At 38.1% G+C, this 22,505-nt stretch overlaps 1 protein-coding gene across 4 annotated transcripts in view; it reads left to right on the top strand.

Moving 5' to 3' along the window:
• Nucleotides 1-22,505, top strand: part of NOX1 (NADPH oxidase 1) — a 62,643-nt gene that overhangs the window by 39,334 nt on the left and 804 nt on the right. For 2 of the 4 annotated variants that reach the window (XM_019716626.2, XM_074323738.1), the window contains 10 exons: nt 1,503-1,613; nt 1,856-1,940; nt 2,725-2,873; nt 12,153-12,334; nt 12,422-12,554; nt 18,067-18,159; nt 18,716-18,951; nt 19,164-19,326; nt 19,748-19,894; nt 20,094-20,218. In XM_019716626.2, coding sequence (XP_019572185.2) covers nt 1,503-1,613; nt 1,856-1,940; nt 2,725-2,873; nt 12,153-12,334; nt 12,422-12,554; nt 18,067-18,159; nt 18,716-18,951; nt 19,164-19,326; nt 19,748-19,894; nt 20,094-20,218 — 1,424 coding nt within the window. Of the gene's footprint in view, nt 1-1,502; nt 1,614-1,855; nt 1,941-2,724; nt 2,874-12,152; nt 12,335-12,421; nt 12,555-18,066; nt 18,160-18,715; nt 18,952-19,163; nt 19,327-19,747; nt 19,895-20,093; nt 20,219-22,505 lie in introns of those variants that run through there. The other 2 variants (XM_074323739.1, XM_074323740.1) reach the window with 2 other exon arrangements.

Raw genomic sequence — 22,505 nt, 5'->3', positions numbered from 1 at the left:
TGTTGATGTTGAAAAGTGCACATAAATTGGGATATTTCAATGTGCTGCAATGGGAAAAAAGATTTTCTCTAAAAAGAATTCATCCTATACAAATGGCCCCCACTGTGTGAAACTGTAGTTCTATATTTTCAATTCACTTGCCAATTTTAGCCTTAAGAAACCTCTGTGACTCAAATAAGCAAGCTGTGGGAACCAATGTGGAAATGCAGGATCTTTGAGATGAGCAGAGAAGTTTTACTCAGAAATGGAACAGGCTGTCTCTACCAAAAGCAGTTGGAGTGTGACTCAGCAGAGGGAGAAACACAGGTCATGTGGAAGAGCAAGAAATGAAAAACAGTAGGGCAGCTCTTGTTCACTGTGCTGCCTGACAAATTGTAAGCCATTATGGATGTGAGGCAGATCTTGTTTTGGCTTATTAAACCGATGTCATGTTGTCCTGGGTTTGGGGTGTATGGAAAAATAGTTTTTGTGCCAAAAATATTATTAGAAAAAGTCTGAGAAATTGTTAACTTGAACCCATATTCTTCCTCTTAGCAAGTCATTGACAGGCACACACGTAAGGCTAACCTGTTAGCTGAAGTGCAACAATAGCTGTGTGGCTGCTGTGAGACTGTCACACTCTCATAGCCTGCAGTTAGAAGTACATGGAGCTGACTCAGACCAGTTGTACAGGGTTGAGGAAAGAATTTGGATTTAGCTACCATGGAGTTGAGCATATTCTGTCCAGCCTAGACCTAATCAAGCCTGTTTCTGGGCTAAATACTTCTTTGAAGCACTGATTCCTTGTCTCCTTTTCTAACAGTTTCTACTGGTGGATCAGATAAGTCTTGATGTCTGCTGCCTGGCCACCCTAGGAAATCAGTTTGAAATTCTGTTTGCAGAAGCTCTCCCTTTTCAAATCTCTAAGTTTAAACTTTTTGCTCTGAGAGGTTCACTAGATTTGCCTAAGCTTTATTCAATTATTAAAAGCATCTTAAATACAAGTGCTTAGATCTTGAATTATTTTTATTACACAATTATTACATGCTTATAATTGCTACCTTAGAAAATACAAAAAAGAGAAAAAATAGTCACCATCTGTAATTATACCTTTAAATATATACACTTTATTTAAAATGCAAACAAAATATATATGATCCTCAAGATCGTTTCACAAATGATAATAAAATCACAACTGAGTACATTAAGCAAACATGCTTGTTGCAAAGTATTACAACCACAGATTGTGTTTTTTAACGTGGAATTATTAAATCCTGTTCTTTTTCATACTGATAAATGTATAGTCAAACATTTCCAAACCACCGTCATGGGAATTTCTCAAATCGATACTAAATTCAGCAAATTTTTGGTCATTTGCAAACGGAGGGCCTGGCCTGTTTGTTCTAGTTACTGAGAAAGAGGGGAGGAAGATGCAGCCTGCCCATTTTAAGGTCTCAGACAAGTGCTCCCCTGCTAGATGGTGAAATGAAGCAGCTGATGGTCTCTTCTCTCCTCTGCTCTAGTCGGCGTTGGCCTGGGCCCGAGCCTCTGCTCGCTGCCTGAATTTCAACAGCATGCTGATCCTGTTTCCCATGTGTCGAAACCTGCTTTCCTTCCTGAGGGGAACTTGCTCAGTGAGTTCCAACCACTCGTAGGTCAACTTTCACATTAAAGGCAAAACACCCTGGACTCCTCAGTCGGACAGCCCTACACCAAGGTCATAGGAATAGAAGCTAGAGGTCTCCTTTGGTAGCCAAGGGTATGGGCAAATGTGGGTGGGTATTGGCGTGCTCTATGTAAGACATGTTGGTTATGGGTTAGTGAGTTTCATAAAGCCGTCTGGAGACACCTGACTTCGATCACTTTACATTTATAGTTTTGCAGGTGCAGCCTGAGAAAGCAACTGGATCACAACCTCACCTTCCATAAGCTGGTGGCATATATGATCTGCCTACACACAGGTAACTGAGGCTGCCAGATATTCAGAATCTAGTTTCATTCATCCATGCATATAGACATTACAATATGGTAACAACTATGTATAGTTTCAGGTGGGTACTAGACAAGTCAGGGAGATCACTTCTTAAATTATGTAAATGTCTAACCAAATTATGTAAATGTCCAACCAAATGGGTATACACCTGAAATTAATATAAAATAATACTGAATGTCAACTGTAACTGAAAAATTTAAAAAGCAGGGGGAAAAGTGGAGGGTAATAAGAGGTTCAAATTTCCAGATAAAACATATAAGTCATTGGGATGTAATGTACAGCATGGGGAAGATAGTTAATAATATTGTGATGATAGTGTGGTACAGTGTCAGATGGTTGCTGGACTTATCATGGTGATCACTTCTTTAGGTTTATAAATGTTGAATAACTATGGTGTACCCCTGAAACTAATATAACACTGTATGTTAACTACAGATTTATTTTATTATATTTTAACTATATTCTTAATAAAAACATTCTTAAAAATAAAAAGAAATTTTTATTTTACACCTGGCACTGTTTGCCAGGTAGTATTCTAGGCCTACATTTTTTTTTGGAACTTACATTCTATTCCTTTGGGAACAGAATATCAAAAAGATCTTGGATCTCTCTGCGATCAAGGTTTATTGGGCACTTTCTGTGGACTTGGCATTCTGCTAGACACTATCTATAGGATTCTCATTTTCTAAAGTGCATGCCTGCCATGATGTTCCTGAGACAGCTCTCATATTTCTTTCCATTTTTCCATTTAGCTATTCACATCATTGCACACCTGTTTAACTTTGAACGATACAGCAGGAGCCGACAGGCCACAGATGGATCCTTTGCTTCTGTTCTCTCTAGCCTATTTCAAGAGGAAGAGGGGGTTTCTTGGCTAAATCCCATCAAGTCTCCAAACACGGTGAGTTGACTCAATGGCAAAGCATCTGAGTTCTTGTCATGAACATCGAAGGCATGCTATCCTTAGTAGATATTGTGTCAAGCTGATATTTCTTCCTTTTTTTTTAAATCAAAGTTTATTGGGGTGACAAATGTTAGTAAAGTTACATAGATTTCAGGTGTACAATTCGGTATTACATCATCTATAAATCACATTGTGTGTTCACCACCCAGAGTCAGTTCTCCTTCCATCACCATATACTTGATCCCCTTTACCTTCATCTACCACCTCCCACCCCCTTACCCTTTGGTAACCACTAAACTATTGTCTGTGTCAATGAGTTTCTGTTTCTCATTTGTTTGCTTTGTTCTTTTGTTGTTTTTGGTTGATATACCACATATCAGTGAAATCATATGGTTCTCTGCTTTTTCTGTCTGACTTATTTCACTTAGCATTTATAATCTCCAGATCCATCTATGTTGTCACAAATGGTCCTATTTCATCTTTTCTTACCGCCGAATAGTATTCCATTGTGTATATATACCACAACCTCTTTATGCTTTCATCTATCGACAGACATTTTGGTTGTTTCCATGTCTTGGCCACCGTAAACAAAGCTGCAATGAACATTGGAGCACACATGTCTTTATCTATAAATGTTTTCAGATTTTTGGGGTAGAAACCCAGGAGAGGGATTGCTGGGTCATATGGCAATTCTATTCGTAATTTTTTGAGGAACCTCCACACGGCCTTCCATAACGGCTGCACCAGTCTGCATTCCCACCAACAGTGGATGAGGGTTCCTTTTTCTCCACAGCCTCTCCAACACTTGTTACTATTTGTCTTGTTGATGATGGCCACTCTAACTGGGGTGATGTGATATCTCATTGTGGTTTTTATTTGCATTTCTCTGATGATTAGTGATGTTGAGCATTTTTTCATATGTTTATTTGCCATTTGTATGTCCTCTTTGGAGAAATCTGTCTTCAGGTCCTCTGCCCATTTTTCAATTGGATTGTTTGTTCTTTTGTTATTGAGTTGCATGAGTTCCTTGTATATTTTGGATATTAGCCCCTTATCGGAGGCACTGTTTGCAAAAATCTTCTCACGTGCAGTTGGATGCCTCTTTATTTTGTCGATGGTTTCTTTTGCTGTGCAGAAACTTTAAAGTTTGATATTGTCCCACTCACTTATTTGAGCTTTTACTTCGTTGCCTTTGGAGTCAAATTCATAAAATGCTCTTTGAACCCAAGGTCCATAAGTTTAGTACCTATGTTTTCTTCTATGAAGTTTATTGTTTCAGGTCTTTCTTTCTTTTTTTTTTCAGAGACTTGTTAGCTTTTTAATGTAACATCGTTTCCCTTTAAGGTTACTTTTTTAAATTTATTGGGGTGACAATTGTTAGTAAAATTATATAGATTTCAGGTGTACAAATCTGTATTACATCATCTATAAATCCCATTGTGTGTTCACCACCCAGAGTCAGTTCTCCTTCCATCACCATATAGTTGATCTCCCTTACCCTCATCTCCCACCCCCCAAACCCCTTACCCTCTGGTAACCACTAAACTATTGTCTGTGTCTATGAGATTTTGTTTCTCATTTGTTTGTCTTGTTCTTTTGTTGGTTTTGGTTTATATACCACATATCAGTGAAATCATATGGTTCTCTGCTTTTTCTATCTGACTTATTCAGGTCTTATGCTTAGGTCTTTGATCCATTTTGAATTAATTTTGGTACATGGTGACAGATAGCAGTCCAGTTTCATTCTTTTGCACGTGGCCTTCCAATTCTGCCAGCACCATTTATTGAAGAGGCTGTCTTTTCTCCATTGTACGTTTTCAGCTTCTTTGTCAAAAATTATCTGTCCATATTTATGTGGTTTTATTTCTGGGTTCTCAATTCTATTCCATTGGTCTACGTGTCTGTTTTTCTGCCAATACCATGCTGTTTTGATTATTGTTGCCCTGTAGTACAAGCTAAAGTCAGGGAGTGTGATACGTCCAGTATTGTTCTTTTTTCTTAAGATTGCTATCGCTATTCGGGGTCTTTTGTGGTTCGAAACAAATCTGATGATTTTTTGCTCTATTTCTTTAAAAAATGCCATTGGGATTTTGATGGGGATTGCATTAAATCTGTATGTTGCTTTGGATAATATGGTCATTTTAACTATGTTGATTCTTCCAATCCATGAGCACGGAATGTCTTTCCATTTTTATTTTTTATTCATTTTTAATTTTTTTAAATTTTAATAATGTATTTTATTACCCCACTATATACAAAATATTACTATTTTATGATGCAATCTCTACTTAAAATCAAATGCTTACATTTTTCTTTTTGTACCAGTCTTCAAAATTCAGTATGTGTTCTTTTTTTTTTTTTTTTTTTTTAATTTATTTTTTTAATTTATCGGGGTGACAATTGTTAGTAAAATTACATAGATTTCAGGTGTACAATTCTCTATTACATCATCTATAGATCCCATTGTGTGTTCACCACCCAGAGTCAGTTCTCCTTCCATCACCATATATTTGATCGCCCTTACCCTCATCTCCCACCCCCCACCCCCGTTACCCTCTGGTAACCACTAAACTATTGTCTGTGTCTATGAGTTTCTGTTTCTCATTTGTTTGTCTTGTTCTTTTGTTGTTTTTGGTTTATATACCACATATCAGTGAAATCACATGGTTCTCTGCTTTTTCTGTCTCACTTATTTCGCTCAGCATTACTCTCTAAAGATCCATCCATGTTGTCACAAATGTTCCTATATCATCTTTTCTTACCGCCGAATAGTATTCCATTGTGTATATATACCACAACTTCTTTATCCATTCATCTATCGAAGGACATTTTGGTTGTTTCCATGTCTTGGCCACCGTAAACAAAGCTGCAGTGAACATTGGAGCACACGTGTCTTTATGTATAAATGTTTTCAGATTTTTTGGGTAGATACCCAGGAGAGGGATTGCTGGGTCATATGGTAATTCTATTCGTAATTTTTTGAGGAACCTCCACACTGCCTTCCATAACGGCTGCACCAGTCTGCATTCCCACCAACAGTGTATGAGGGTTTCTTTTTATCCATAGCATCTCCAACACTTCTTACTATTTGTCTTGTTGGTGATAGCCATTCTGACTGGGGTGAGGTGATATCTCATTGTAGTTTTTACTTGCATTTCTCTGATGATTAGTGATGCTGAGCATTTTTTTATATGTCTATTTGCCATTTGTATGTCCTCTTTGGAAAAATGTCTCTTCAAGTCCTCTGCCCATTTTTCAATTGGATTGTTTGGTTTTTTGTTGTTTAGTTGCATGAGTTCCTTGTATATTTTGGATATTAGCCCCTTATCAGAGGCACTGTTGGCAAAAATCTTCTCCCATTCAGTTGGTTTCCTCTTTATTTTGTTGATGGATTCTTTTGCTGTGCAGAAGCTTTTAAGTTTCATATAGTCCCATTCATTTATTTTAGCTTTTACTTCCATTGCCTTTGGAGTCAAATTCATAAAATGCTCCTTGAACCCAAGGTCCATAAGTTTAGTACCTATGTTTTCTTCTATGCAGTTTATTGTGTCAGGTCTTATGCTTAAGTCTTTGATCCATTTTGAATTAATTTTGGTACATGGTGACAGACAGTAGTCCAGTTTCCTTCTTTTGCACATGGTTATCCAATTCTCCCAGCACCATTTATTGAAGAGGCTGTCTTTCCTCCATTGCATGTTTTCAGCTTCTCTGTCAAAAATTATCTGTCCATATTTATGTGGTTTTATTTCTGGGTTCTCAATTCTATTCCATTGGTCTATGTGTCTGTTTTTCTGCCAATACCATGCTTTTTTGATTATTGTAGCCCTGTAGTACAAGCTAAAGTCAGGAAGTGTGATACCTCCATTATTGTTCTTTTTTCTTAAGATTGCTTTGGCTATTCGGGGTCTTTTGTGGTTCCAAACAAATCTGATGATTTTTTGTTCTATTTCTTTAAAAAATGCCATTGGGATTTTGATCGGGATTGCATTGAATCTGTATATTGCTTTGGGTAATATGGCCATTTTAACTATGTTGATTCTTCCAATCCATGAGCACAGACTGTCTTTCTATTTCTTGGTGTCTTCTTCAATTTCTTTCAAAAATGTCTTATAGTTTTCAGCAAATAGGTCTTTCACATCCTTGGTTAAGTTTATTCCTAGGTATTTTATTCTTTTTGCTGCAATTGCAAAAGGAATTGTGTTTTTTATTTCTTTTTCTGAGATTTCATTGTTAGTATATAGGAATGCAATGGACTTTTGTATGTTGATTTTGTAGCCGGCAACTTTACTGTATTCGTTGATTGTTTCTAAAAGCTTTTTGGTGGAGTCTTTAGGGTTTTCTATACATAGCATCATGTCATCTGCAAAGAGTGACAATTTAACTTCTTCATTCCCAATTTGGATGCCTTTTGTTTCTTTCTCTTGCCTGATTGCTCTGGCAAGGACTTCCAACACTATGTTGAAAAGCAGAAGTGATAGGGGGCAGCCCTGTCGTGTTCCTGAATGTAGACTAAAGGGCTTCAGTTTTTCACCATTAATTATGAGATTAGCTGAGGATTTGTCATATATGGTGTGGGGACAGGGCCGGGAGTGCAATTTCCAGTTTCTCGGCCTCACGTGGAGGGGTGCTGGCTCCGGTAGTGGATGGCCGTCAACTGTGATTGCATGGCCATCAGCTGTGGCTAGTTGGCTGTCGGCTGTGACCAGTGCGCTGTTGGCCACTAATATAACTGCTGTGGCTACGCTAGCAGAAAATGGAGGCTAGCAAGAAGATGGTGGCTGGGCTGGCAAGCGCGATTGCAGTTAGCATGGCGGAGAGCGGGTTGCGGATTGCAGAGAAGTGGACAGCAGGTTGCAGACAGTGTGGCTTCTGCTTCCTGTGTCTCCAACCCAGCAGTCAGCAAGAATTTAGTGGTGTGACTGCCCTATTTGTGGCTCCATGAGTGTTCCCTTTTGGCCTCACCATATCCTGTGTTCTTATGTGGGGAGCAGGAGCAGAGAGCCTGCAGGCCGCTCCACACGACAAATGGCGCAGCGGGCAGGGTCTCCTGTATGACATATGGCCTTTATTATGTTACGGTAGTTTCCTTCTATACATATTTTATTAAGTGTTTTAATCATAAATGGATGTTGTATCTTGTCAAATGCTTTTTCTGTATCAATTGATATAATCATATGATTTTTGTCCTTTATTTTGTTTATGTGATGTATCACATTGATGATTTTGCGTGTTGAACCATCCTTGTGCTCCGGGGATGAACCCTACTTGGTCGTGATGAATAATTTTTTAATGCATTGTTGCATTCGATTTGCTAGAATTTTGTTTAGGATTTTTGCATTTGTATTCATCAGAGATATTGGTCTGTAGTTTTCTTTTTTTGTGCTGTCCTTACCAGGTTTTGGTATCAGGGTAATGTCGGCTTCATAAAATGAGTTAAGGAGTACTGTCTCTTTTTCAATTTTTTGGAAGAGTTTGAGCAGGATTGGTATTAGATCCTCCTCTTTGAAGGTTTGGTAGAATTCACTAGTGAAGTAATCTGGTCCCGGACTTTTGCTTTTGGGAAGATTTTGGATGACTGATTCAATTTCCTGACTGGTGATCGGTCTGTTTAAATTTTCCATTTCTTCATGGTTCAGCCTAGGAAGGCTATATGTTTCTAAGAACTTGTGCATTTCTTCTATGTGATTGAATTTGGTGACATATAGTCCTTCATAGTATTCTTGGATGATCCTTTGTATTTTTGTGGCATCGGTGATAATGTCCCCTTTTTCATTTCTGATTTTGTTTATTAGTGTCTTCTCTCTTTTCATCTTAGTGAACCTAGCCAAGGGTTTGTCAATTTCGTTAATCTTTTCAAATAACCAGCTCTTTGTCAGAGTAATTTTTTCTATTGCCTCTTTGTCCTCTGTTTCATTTAGTTCTGCTCTGATTTTTATTATTTCCTTTCTTCTGCTGACTTTGGGTTTCATTAAGTTATTCTTTTTCTAGTTCTTTAAGGTGTAACATGAGGTTATTTATTTGGGATTTTTCTTGTTTCTTGAGATAGGCCTGTAATGATATAAATTTCCCTCTTAAAACTGCTTTTGCTGCATCCCAAAAATTTTGGTAGGATGTATTTTCATTGTCATTTGTTTCTATGTATCTTTTGATCTCTCCTCTAATTTCTTCTTTGACCCAGTCGTTCTTTAAAAGTATGTTGTTTAATCTCCATGTATTTGTGGTTTTTCCTGCTTTCTTTTTGCAGTTGATATCCAATTTCAAAGCCTTGTGATCAGAGAATATGCTTGGTATGATTTCAATCTTCTTAAATTTGCTGAGGTTAGTTTTATGTCCCAATATATGGTCTATCCTTGAGAATGTTCCATGTACACTAGAAAAGAATGTATAGTCTGATGTTTTAGGATGAAGTGCTCTATGTATGTCAATTATGTCCATTTCATCTAATGTGTCATTTAGGGCTGCTATTTCATTATTTATTTTCTGTTTGGATGATCTATCCATAGCTGTCAATGATGTATTTAGGTCCCCTAGTATAATTGTGTTTTGGTCAATTTCTCCCTTTAGTTCTGTTAGTAGTTGCTTGGTATACTTTGGTGCTCCCTGATTGGGGCATAAATATTGATGACTGTTATATCTTCTTGTTGTATAGTCCCCTTTACCATTAGGAAATATCCGTCTTTGTCTCTTGTTACCTTTTTCACCCTGAAGTCTGTTTCATCTGACATCATTATGGCTACACCTGATTTTCTCTGGTTACCATTTGTTTGGAGTGTCTGTTTCCACCCTTTCACTTTGAGTCTATACTTGTCCTCATAGCTGAGATGTGTGTCTTGGAGACAGCATATGATTGGGATTAGTTTTTTGATCCAATCTGCTGCTCTGTGACTTTTTATTGGTTAGTTCAATATATTTGCATTTATGGTGATTATTGATATGTGAGGATTTCCTGTCATTCTATCTTTAGTTTTCTGGTAAGACTGTGTCTCCATTGTTTCTTTGCCTTTCTGTTGTTGTCTATTATTTCTGTGTGGTGGTATTCTATGATGTTTCCCTCTGTTTCTTCTTTTATTACAGTATATATTTCAGTTCTGGATTTTTTTGAGTGGTTACCCTTAAGTTTATGTAAAAGAAAGTTTGATATTTAGAGTATTCCATTTTCTTCAGCATGCTTACTTTCTCCATTCCCATATTCCGGTTCAGGCCTTTACTCTCCCCCTTTTTATGTTTTGGTTGCCACAAATTGTCCCTGTTGATGGTGGTCGAATAGCCTCCTTTAGTATTTCTTGTAGTGCAGGTCATGTATTAGAAAATTCCCTCAGCTTCTGTATGTCTGGAAAGGTCTTTATTCCTCCTTCATATCTAAAGGATATCTTTGCTGGATATATTATTCTTGGCTCATAATTTCTCTCTTTCAATAGTTTGAATATTTGGTTCCACTCCCTCCTGGCTTGTAGAGTTTCTGCTGAAAAATCTGATGATAATCTAATGGGCTTTCCTTTGTAGGTTACCGTCTTCTTTTCCCTGGCTGCCTTGAGGATTCTTTCTTTGTCGTTGATTTTAGACAGCTTCAATACAATGTGCCTTGGAGATGGCCTGTTGGGGTTGAGGTAATTAGGTGATCTATTTGCTTCTTGGATTCGAGGATCCCATTCTGTCCACAAGTTTGGGAAGTTCTCGACAATTTGTTTGAATATATTCTCTATTCCCTTCTCTCTTTCTTCTCCTTCTGGTATGCCCATTATTCTTGTATTGCTCTTTCTGATGGAGTCAGAAAGTTCTTGCAGAGTTCTTTCATTTATTTTAAGTCTCAAGTCTCTTTCTTCTTCCATCTGTGTCATTTCCAGGTTTCTATCTTCGATATCACTGATTGTTTCCTCCATCTGGTCAACTCTACTACCTAAGCTGACTACTTCATTCTTAATTTATTCTATTGAGTTCTTAATCTCTCTAGAAATTCTATTTGCTTCTTCCTTGACATTTCAAATCTTTGTAAAATGTTGTTGTTGTTCTTTGATTGTGCTTCTGAGTTCATTAAACTGCCTTTCTGTGTTTTCTTGCATCTCGTTGAGTTTTTTCAGAACTGCAATCTTGAATTCTGTCATTTAAGTCACATATTTCCATATCTTTAAGTTCATTTTCTGGAGACTTTCACTTTCTTTCTGAGCTGTCTTGTTGCCTTCATTATTCATGGCAATTAATGATTTATTATTTCTCTTCCTAGACATCTACAGGAGTGAGTTCTTCAACAGGTTGATAGGAAGAGGTCTTTGTTTTGTTTTCCAGTATGTGCTGGTACAATGTTTTATTTTCTCTCCAACTGCAGCCTTTTTTTCTCTCTCACACACTGTAGTGTTATGTTTTCTCTGCACTATTCCAGCTTGTCATACAATGGGGTGAGTCCCTGGAAGTGGGGCTTCTGCTCTGTTAACAGTTTGCCTGGGTAATACAGTGACGCGTCCCTGTGGGTATGAGCTTTTGAAGTTCCGAAGCTCTTGCTGCACCAGATTCAGAGCCCGTGTGCTTCAGCAGTTCTGTTTACTCCTGCAGGGATCCACCCAGATGGGTGGGCACAGGGGAGGGATGAGTTGTGAGAGGTGGCCCAGAGTGATGGCGGGACCGCCACCACAGCCAGTCCCGTTTCCATAGCTCTCTCCCCTTTGCTTTAACTAGGTGGGCTGCAAATCTGTGTCTGTGGACCACAGTTCTCAGAATTACAAATATTCTGTTGTTTTGATCTGACACTGCTACTCTTCTGCTTCTAGCACTGGGAAGTTGGGAGTGGGGCGAGCTCTGTGAGGGTAGGGAGGGGGCAGCTAGTCTCAGTGCCTAAGGCTTCCGTTCGCTGCTCAGCAGTGAGGCTTAAACCATCATTTTCAGCCTTCTTCCCTCAGTCTTTGCTCCGAGGTCTCTGCCGTGAGCGTTGGGTTCAGCCACGTTATATGCTGTCCTCTCAGCCCTGTGGGCCATAAACGGAGCCCTAGCAGTCCGAGGTCTTCCGTCTCCCGCAGCTGCCGTAGTTCCGGGATGCAGCGAGCTCAGAGCAGGGAGCGGCTCCGTTCCTGCACTTCTCCCTTCACTCCTCCCCTGCTCGTGCAATTTGCCCCACTTTAGGTGAATTGAGTAGTGACCCTCTTCATCTCGCCTGTCTGCTGTGCAGGGATTCCTTTGTGGAGTTATGGTTGTTCAATTTGTTGTAAATTCCAGGGGAGATTTCCAGAGGTTCACCTCACGCCGCCATTTTGATGATGTCACTCTCTGATATTTCTCCTTTCATAGACAGTGACGTATGTGACATTCACCAGCATTCCTGGTCTCACTGGAGTGATCATCACAATAGCTCTGGTTCTCATGGTGACTTCCGCTACAGAGTTTATCCGGAGGAATTATTTTGAGGTCTTCTGGTATACACACCACATTTTTATTATTTACTTCATCGGCTTAGGAATTCACGGCATTGGGTAAGGTCCTCAAACTCCTTTCTCATGCACCAGACCCTGACCTTGCATAATTCTTCGCTCCAAACTGTCCTCCTTTGTCTATTTTAGTGGAATTGTACGGGGTCAAACGGAAGAGAGCATGAAGGAGAATCATCCTCACAGGTGTGCAGAGTCTTTTGAAAAGTGGAATGATCATAACTCCCACTGCAAGCCGCCCCGGTTTGAAGGGAACCCCGCTGAGGTAAAAACCCTATGGACAAGGATAGACTCTTGTTAGGAGCTGTTATTGTTGTTATTATTACTTATTATTATTATTAGCTCAGCGGCTATATTCACAAGGTTCCTACCATCAAGGAATTACAGTATCACTGGCAACAAGCTAGTGAACTATCATTAGCAGATAACCCTGAAGAGGAACAACTAATGGTTAATGCATGTTGTGAGACCCTCTCGAAAGGAAATAATGATAACCTGCATTATGAATAGTATTTACCATGGGCCAAGTTTGCTGCATAGCATAGATTATCTCATTTATACATAGCAATAACCTATGAGGTAGATACTTCTTTTGTCTCCATTTTGAGATATAAGGGCTGGGATTCAGAGAGATTAAGTGAATTGTGAAGCTCTCACAGTAAGTAACTTGTGGAGCTAGAATTCAAGCCCAGGCCTTTTGAATCCCAAAGATTATGCTCTTGACCATTGACCACTGTACTATCCCAAAACTTATTTGTAGAACCCAGTCGATGTTTTTGAGAAAAAGAAAACTGTTTTTTAGCTTTATTGAAGTATAGTTGATAAAATTGTATATACTTAAAGTGTATAATGTGATGAATGATATATGTATACTTTGTGAAATGATTACTGCAGTGAGGTTAATTAACACATCCGTCATTTTATGTAGTTACCATTTGTGTGTGTGTGTGCATGCGCGTGCGTGTGTGTGCATGCACGTGCGTGCGTGTGTGTGTGTGTGTGTGTGTGTGTGATGAGAATGCTTAAGATCTATTCTCTTAGCAAATTTCAAGTACACTATATGGTACTAGTAACTAACATCACCATATTGCACCTTAGATCCCCATAACTTATTCATCTTATAACTGAAGGTTTGTACCCTTTCACCAACATCTCCCCATTCTGCCCGCATCATGATCCCCACCACCAACCCCTGATTAACCACCTTTCTATTTTGTTTCTATGAGTTCAACTTTGTTTTTAAAAGCATTCTTGAGGTTGGCTTTCATTGGTGTTATAAGAACATACTTGGAAATTATTGTTAGACAATGGATGATGAAGAAACTGGGTTCCAGGGAACCCAAGGTGTGCCTCAGTGTAATTATGTAAATATAATGACTTATCTTTGATTGCTCATAAAATATGTTAGATTGAGGAATAAATGGAAAGGAAAGGTTAACTTGTGTTGCCTCAAAGTGATCTCAGGGTGATTAAAGTCTTTAAATCAGATGCAGAATGAAGAGCAATAGCTCAGTCCTCATCAAGAAAGGGGAAAATATCTTTAAAAATATGCCCTAAAGTTGTCAATTTAAATCAGTGGGGAAAAGATACAGTATTTAATAATTTTCTTTAGGATAATAGAATAAACATCTAGGAAAAAAAGCTGTATCTTTATTCTACACTTTACACTAAAATATGGATCAAGGATGCATGTATCAAGAATTTAAATGTTAAAAAAAAGAAAGAAATCATAAAAGCCCCCAAGACCACATGGGAATTTTTTTTCTCTAATTCTGGAGTAGTAGTAAAAAATACTCTCTAAATAAGATAAAAAATCTCGAAGCCAGAAAAGGGAAGATAATACAATTGGATTAAGTATATATTCAAACTTATTATCTTTATATATTCAAATTTATTATCATATATATATATATATATATATATATATATATATAATTTTGTGTGGCAAAAAAACACATCATAAATAAAGACAGGCAACAAATTACTAAGGAGGAAAAGTATTTACAACTTATAGACCATGAACTAATTTCCTAATATATGACTCCTACAAATCAATAAAAGCCTACTATGCTATATACTTGAAACTAATATAAAATAATATTGAATGTCAACTATAATGGAAAAGTTAAAAAGGGGGGGAAAGGTGAAGGGGAATAAGAGGCTCAAATTTCCAGGTATAAAACAAATAAGTCTTGGGGATGTAACATACAGCATGGACAATATAATCAATAATATTGTGAGAGCATACTACAGTGTCAGATGGTTGCTGAACTTATCATGCTGATGACTTATTTAGGTATATAAATGTTGAATAACTATGGTGTACCCCTGAAACTAGTATAATATTGTATGTTAGCTACATTTTAATAAAAATCTTTTTAAAAATTGTCAAGATCATCAAAAACAAAGTCTGAGAAACCATTACAGCCAAGAGGAGCCTAAGGAGACATGATGACCAAATGTAACATTATATCCTGGATGGGATCCTGGAAGAGAAAAAGGTCATTAGACAAAAACTGAGGAAATGTGAATAACATATAGATTTCAGTTAAGATTCATGTCTCAATATTGGTTCACTAATTGCAACAAATGTAACACACTAATGTAAGATGTTATTATAATAACAGGGGAAACTGCATGTGGGGTATATCAGAATTCTCTGTACAATTTCTCCTCTTTATTTTGGAAATTTTCTATAAATCTGTTCAAAAATAAAAAGTTTACTTAAAAATAAGAAAAAGCCTAACAACCAAATAAAAAATAATAGAAGATATGAACAGAAAGATCACAGAAATGAAGATTTATGTTAATCTTAAATATATGAAATGATGCTTAATGTTATTCATAATGGAAGAAATGCAAAATAAAACTACATTAAGATACTCTTTTTTTAAGCAAACAGATTAGCCAAGATCAAAGAGCCTGTTTGTTCACAAGCTGTGTTGGCATTGCTCTCGTGCATTACTGGTGAGAGTGTAAACTTATACAACTGCTTGTAAGGGTGATTTGGCAGTATTTACCAAACTTTAAAATTCTACTTCCAGGAGGTTTTCTAAAAACATACTTGCATAGGTGTTAAATTACATGTGTTAGGTTATTCATTGTAGCATTGCTTGATAGAACAAAAGATTAGAAATAAGTGCCCATCGATATAAGACTAGTTAAATTATGGGAACTTCCTACAATGGAATACTCTACAACTATTGAAGTGAAAGAGGCAGCTGCATATGTACGAACAGGGACCGATCTCTAAGAAGTTAAATAAAAAAAAGGCAGGGTAGTGTGTATGGTCTGCTACCATTTGTACTTAATGCAATGTTATCACGTAAATGTGTATTTCCAGAAGGATTCACGAAATAATAACATTCTTTGTCTCTGGGGAGCTGGGTGACAGAGATGGAAGGCAGATTTGTACTTTTAAATTTTGTGCAATGTACATGTATTACTTATTTAAAAAATAATTTTGAAAGGACATACCTGGCATATGTTAACAGCACCTTTCATTTCAAAAGTCAGAGGAGCTGTAAGTTATAACCAGAGACCTTCTGTAGTATTTGACAAGAGGCCCTTAAAGACAGGAACCTATAAAGTTTGATCAGCCCATTACTAGCTGTTAATTCCCTGTCTTACCTTGCACATCAGTGTCTATCATTTTCTCCTAGATTGCCTGAGATAAGGTATATTTGGCCTATTTGGGGGTAGACTGAAAACTCAAGTGTTGCTTTGATTGGTCAAGTGATACCCCAAGGGAGAGGACACCAGTTTTGCCACCTATTTGAATGTACTGGTTTGTTTCTTTCATAAACATTAAAAAGTACTCTCTCCACATTCTCCCTATTTAAAAATTATAAAAATAACTCACTTTTATGTACAATTTGGAAAACGCAGAAACATATTCAGAGGAAAAAAAATCAAAATTTCAGAGTTCTACCACTTAGAGGTAATATTTTTTTCCTCTTCATCTATATCATTGGATACTTTCCTCTGTTGTCAAATATTTTTTCTGAAACATCTGTTTTTAGAAAGCTGTATGGTATACCATTTTTCATATTTTTTCTACATGGTTATTTTTAATGACCTTGCGGGCAATAGGCTAAGTGAAATAAGTCAGACAAAGACAAATACCATATGGTCTCACATACATGTGGAATCTAATAATAATAAAAAAAAACTGAGCTCATAGATACAGAGAAGAGATTAAAGGTTACCAGAGATTAAAGAGGCAGGGGATGGTGGTGGACAAAATGGGTGAAAGTGGTCAACAGGTACAAACAAATAAGTCCTGTGAGTGTAATGTACAGCATGGTGACTACAGTTAATACTGTATTGCGTATTTGAAAGTTGCCAAGAGAGTAGATTTTAAAAGTACTCATCATAAGAAAATATTTTTGTAACTATCTAAGGTGTTAACTAGACTTGTGGTGGTGATCATTTTGCAATATATACAAATATCGAATCATTATGTTGTACACCTAAAACTAATATAATATTATATGTCAATTATCTCTCAATACAAAAAAATAAAATTTTAAAAAGTTTGGTATTGGCAAAAAAATGTATAGTACACCATTTTGTCTTTTTTTTTCCTTAGGAAAACTAATGCGGCCATTACTATACTTGTATACTTTGTGCACACTTTCTTTTCTTTCTTTTTTTTCGGGGGGAGCTGAATTCATGTCTTCTGAATTCAGCTAGGGATTTTTTCCAAATAAGAAGTAGCATCAGATTGTATAATACCCACTCTCAGGTTCACTAGCCCTATCTCTGCCCCTTTTCTCCCCAGAGTTACCCAAGGAAGTTATTTACCTGAAACAGTATAAGAAACCTCATTCCACACAGTTCTTTTTTTTTTTTTTTTTTTTTTTTTTTTTTTTTTTTTTTTTTATTAATTAGTTTCAGGTGCACAAGACAAAGCAAAACTTAGACATTTATCATTTTTATCCCTCACACTGTGTGAACCCCACTCCCCCCATCCACTATCCCTCTGTACGTTCCCAAAACCTCTCACCTTCCCCTTATCCCCACCCCCCCGCCCCTCTAGCAACCCTCTGTTTTTTCCTCCATGTTTCCAAAACTGTTCTGATGTATCACACTTGAACAATTGTGCAAGAAAGGACATTACTTAACATTGCTAGGGAATACATTTTCAGTAGCTCCTGTGCATATAGAAGCAACTTGCTACCTTTAAGAAGATCTCAGGGATAGAAAGGTTGCTTTGAAAAAAGTGTAGACAAGATAAAAAACATATTACTATGTTAGGTGTTTTGATTACCTGAGAAAAGAGGTGATGGATAAATACCAAGTTTTATATATTGTTGTTATCAATAGTGTCAGCCACGTACTTTCCCTTTTGTGTTAGTTTTGTTATTAATCATCTGCTTCTATTACACATCTACCGTGTCTGTTGGTTTTTCAGATTAGACAAGTTGTCTTGCAAAACAGTCTTAGATTCTTAAAATTATATATATATATATATATATATATATTTATTTATTTACTGTGTACTTAATTTCTGTGCTTTTCTTTTGCTTCCTGGTGAAACCTGTAAAATTTCAGGAAGTGATCTGCTTTATGAGTAACAGATTAGCAAACAAAACCATTGTAGTTTATTCCTTTCCATTTGTGTCCTCAAGATTTGGTAAAATTAGTGGCTTAATAATGATACACATCAGACAACTCAATCAATATTTATTGAATGAGGGAACAAACTGCTACACAAGTAAATTCTAAATAAGAGATTAATGTATAACCACATTCTTTACTCTGTTTCTGTGCAGTCTTGGAAGTGGATCCTTGCACCAGTTGTTCTTTATATCTTTGAAAGGATCCTCCGATTTTATCGCTCCCAGCAGCCGGTTGTGATTACCAAGGTAAAGCATATGCAATTACATCTTGCCATGATAAGAGTTCTGTTCTTCCTGATTATAGAAATAAATTGCCATGTCGTCACCCTGAAGAGAATAAAAAAAAAGAATTTCGGGGTAACATAATACTTCAGTTCCTCCAGTGCTGGACAGAACCATGGGAAGAGGGTTTAGACAGAAATCATCACCATGGGTCTATGTCTGAGACTGCAAAACTGGCAGCCTGCGCCAGATCTAACCCACCGACGTATTCTATTTGGCCCACACATCTGATTGTTTAGAAAGTCAAACTGGTTGCTAACACTTAAAAATCTGGATGGAGGCTTTTACATTAGAAATGGCATTTCTGGCTTCTCTTGAAGAATCAGGTGAACTGATAGTATTGAGTCGCCACCTGGTAGTGCCAACATTGTCTGGCCTAAGTAACTGCTGCCCCCATTTGAAAGGACGTGCTCACAGTTCACCACTGTCACCAGCCCTCAAACTTTACTCATTTACTTTGTCTACCTGCCCCTGTCTCCATTTGAAATTGTCTCCTTTGGTCTCTGTGCTTCATTCACAGGTTGTCATGCATCCATCCAAAGTTTTGGAATTGCAGATGAACAAGCGTGGCTTCAGCATGGAAGTGGGACAGTATATTTTTGTGAATTGCCCCTCAATCTCTTACCTTGAGTGGCATCCCTTTACTCTGACCTCTAGTCCAGAGGAAGACTTCTTCTCCATTCATATCCGAGCAGTAGGGGACTGGACAGAAAATCTCCTAAGGACTTTTGAACAACAGCATTCACCGGTTCCCAGGTAGGTCCTGGACAGTAGCAGAGACCCAGATCAGGAATGCCAAAAGGCAGGAAAGAGAAAACAAATCGTTGTTGAACCTTAAGTCTGGTACAATATAATATGATGAAAATAAACAGGCCCAAAATCAGCCGTGGAAACCACTAAGTCTCTAGGAGGATGTTTGAGGTTGGGGGTGAGACTTCACTTGCCTGTTGTCTTCTGTCTTCTGCCAGGATTCAGGTGGATGGTCCGTTTGGTACTGTCAGCACGGATGTTTTCCATTATGAAGTGGCTGTGTTGGTTGGAGCAGGAATTGGGGTCACCCCCTTTGCTTCCATTTTAAAGTCCATCTGGTACAAATTCCGGCATGCAGATCACAGCCTCAAAACACAAACGGTACACTCCCTCATACCACTTTTCATCTGGTCTGGGCTTGACTAGTGCATTGTTTTCATGGGTTGAGCTCTTTAAAATTGATAAGAGTAACCCCTCCCTGGAGTTATGAGAGCAAGTGATCACTTCTTTCCGCCAAGGCATCTGCTTCTACAGATTAGCCATAAGAACAGGGTCTTCATTTTCAATTTGGAGTTTAAAATCACCTTGAACCAAAGATGACATTGGAGGTCTCTCTCCATAAGGCAAGTTGTCAGGACTCTGGACATTCATGCTGCCTAATGTTTGCTGTTCTGTAGAGGTGATTTTTCAGGTCACCCTTCACTTGACCAACAAATATAGAGTATATGTACCTAATCATGTCACCACAGTCCATATTGTAAAGGGAACTTAATAAGGCTGTGTTTTCTCTTGCTGGTTCCAGATCTATTTCTACTGGATCTGCAGGGAGATAGGTGCCTTTGCCTGGTTCAATGACCTATTGGCTTCCCTGGAACAGGAGATGGAGGACTTAGGCAAAGTGGGTTTTCTAAACTACCGTCTCTTCCTCACTGGATGGGACAGCAACATCGTGAGTTCAAACAACACACCAATTCCCATGTTGGATGCAAGCTGAATGTCAGACAAAAGATCATGCATGCTTATTGGAAATAATTATTTCTTGTGATTTCCTACCTGTCCTCACCCTCACGTCCAAGTTTTAAAATGGCTGAAAGAAGAGACAGTTATCAGGATCTGATTTTTCTAACTTTTTATTTCTCTGACTCCAGGCTGGTCATGCAGCATTAAACTTTGACAAAGCCACTGACATCCTGACAGGTCTGAAACACAAAACCTTCTTTGGGAGACCTATGTGGGACAATGAGTTTTGTACAATAGCTACCACCCACCCCAAGTAAGTGTATTCTCCTCTGGTTAGTTGAGTTTGCAGAACTAAGGTTTGGGAAAGGTATTACAACATGTTGAACACCCTTTGGAAAAGATCTCTGGGGCAGAAACTATTTGCACCATTCTTAGATTCCTGCTTAAAACTGAGGAAATTCCATCCGAGGTTTTAGCCAAATAAGGGTCATGATCTTGTAATTGAGAACATGTTTGCTGCTCCTACAAGCTCCTATTCAAATAGTGAGGCAAGGAGACTCAGTTCTGATCTGTATTACTAAACAAAATAATACAATTCAAATGCATTGCTTTTGGCCTTAGTGAGCTCTACTCAAAGTAGCAAGTGTTGGGAGTACATTATCTAATTAACTGGTTACCTGACCTTGGTCTTTCTGGAGGGGTTTTGAGACATGATAGAGCGTATAGGAAAATGTGGTGCCATGAGAGCAGCCATTCTGATGGGAAAGAGATTAAGCTGATCATGTTAGATAAATTCCCAGAACAACTTGGCAGGTGAAGATCAATTCAATTCCACAAACATTATTGGTTACCTTCTATAAGCTCAGCACTCACTATTCAGGAAGCTTTGGAGGCTGAGAGACAAACTCAATATGGTTCTTACCTTGAAGGAGCACACATTTTAATATGAGATGCATACAATCAACTCAAAGCAGAATGACGCACTCCGTGAAACAAGTGCATGGACATTGAGGGAGGGAAACTCTATGCCCACATGGGGTGATCTGGAAAGGATTAATGAAGGCAGTGGTCACTCAGTAACTTGAAATCATTTGATCCTGGGTCCTAATGCTAGTTCTGAGACTTCCCAGGTCTGGGATCTCGAGCTAGAAGACCCTCTGATCTTCAGATTTCTCATCTGTAAAATGGGGGTTATGTTAATAGATGCCTGCTCTCTCACTTGCAGGATTGTTGTGAATATTAAGCGAGACAATGTTCTGTAAGCAGCAAATAAGCAACAGAGATTATTTTAATTAGTGGGTCGAGTTGACCATAGTTGAAATTATGAGATTGTTAACAGTGATAGAGACAGACTACAGGGTATTAAGGAATGCTTACATTATGTAGGAAGGGAGAAAGATGAACCAAGGAAGGAGGAGGAGAATGTGGAGAAGTAGTGTCACAGAATCCAAGGGAGGAAATATCAGAGAAGTGTGGTCAACAGTTTTGGAGGAGTGGCAGGGTCCGGGAAATGCTTGTTTAATATAAAGATGATCTAAGCATATTTAGACAGACCAGGAGCAAGTAGATAGGAACAAAATAAATATACAAAAGGGGGAGAGGGCTAGGATTGCCACAATAAAAGACCGGCAATAATAAGAGTTGACAAGGAAGTGGAGAAATTATAGGAGGGTTCCTCCTACATTGCTTGTTGGAATGTGAAACGGTGCAAACCTCGGGGAAAACGCATTTCTTCAAAATGTTAAACATAGAGTTATCACATGACCCAGCAATTTCACTCCTTAGTATGTTCCCAAGAGAAACAGAACATATGTCCCTGAAAAAACTTGTACACAAATGTACATAGAATAGCCCAAAAGTAGAAACAACCCAAGTGTCCATCAATAGATGAATGGATAAACCAAATGCAGCAGATGCATACAATGGAATGTTATTCAACTGTAAAAAGGAATGAGGTACCGATACATGCTACCACATGGGTGAACCTTGAAAATAGTATGTTAAGTGCAAGAAACCAGACAATAAGGCCACATACGATTTCATTTATATGAAATGTTCACAATAGACAAATCTAGAGACAGAAAGTAGATTTGGTTGTCTAGGGCTGGGGGTGAGCAGTTAGGAAGAAATGAGGAGTTACTGCTAATGAGTGTGGGGTTTCCTTCTGGGATGATGAAAATGTTCTGATTAGAAAGTGGTGATGGTTGCCCACCTTTTGTCTATACTAAAAAGCACTAACTGCACACTTTAAAAGGATGAATATTATGAAATGCGAATTACCTCAATTAAGTAAAAATGAGGGGAGAAGGTATGAGAGAAGGAGGAAGAGGGTGAGACCCTGAGAATAGATTACCCTCCACTGCCTCTTCAGTGAGAAATTTTGAAGTGGGGTTCAAATGGATGGGTTTAATGGCAGCTGACACATATGCACTTGCTATGTGCCAGGCATTTTTCTGATTGCTTTATGTATATTGTTTTCATTTAAACCTCAAAACAACCCTATGAGGTGGGTACTCTTTTTGTGTCCTTTTGACAGGTGTGGGGTGGGGTAGGGAACAGTAACACAGAGAGGTTAAGCTTCCCGAAGTCACACAGCTGGG

This window comes from Rhinolophus sinicus, chromosome X (assembly GCF_036562045.2).
Source record: "Rhinolophus sinicus isolate RSC01 chromosome X, ASM3656204v1, whole genome shotgun sequence".
NCBI classification, from domain to species: Eukaryota; Metazoa; Chordata; class Mammalia; order Chiroptera; family Rhinolophidae; genus Rhinolophus; species Rhinolophus sinicus.
The sequence above is the reverse complement of the archived record's forward strand: the minus strand, read 5'-3'. Positions and strand labels throughout refer to the sequence as shown.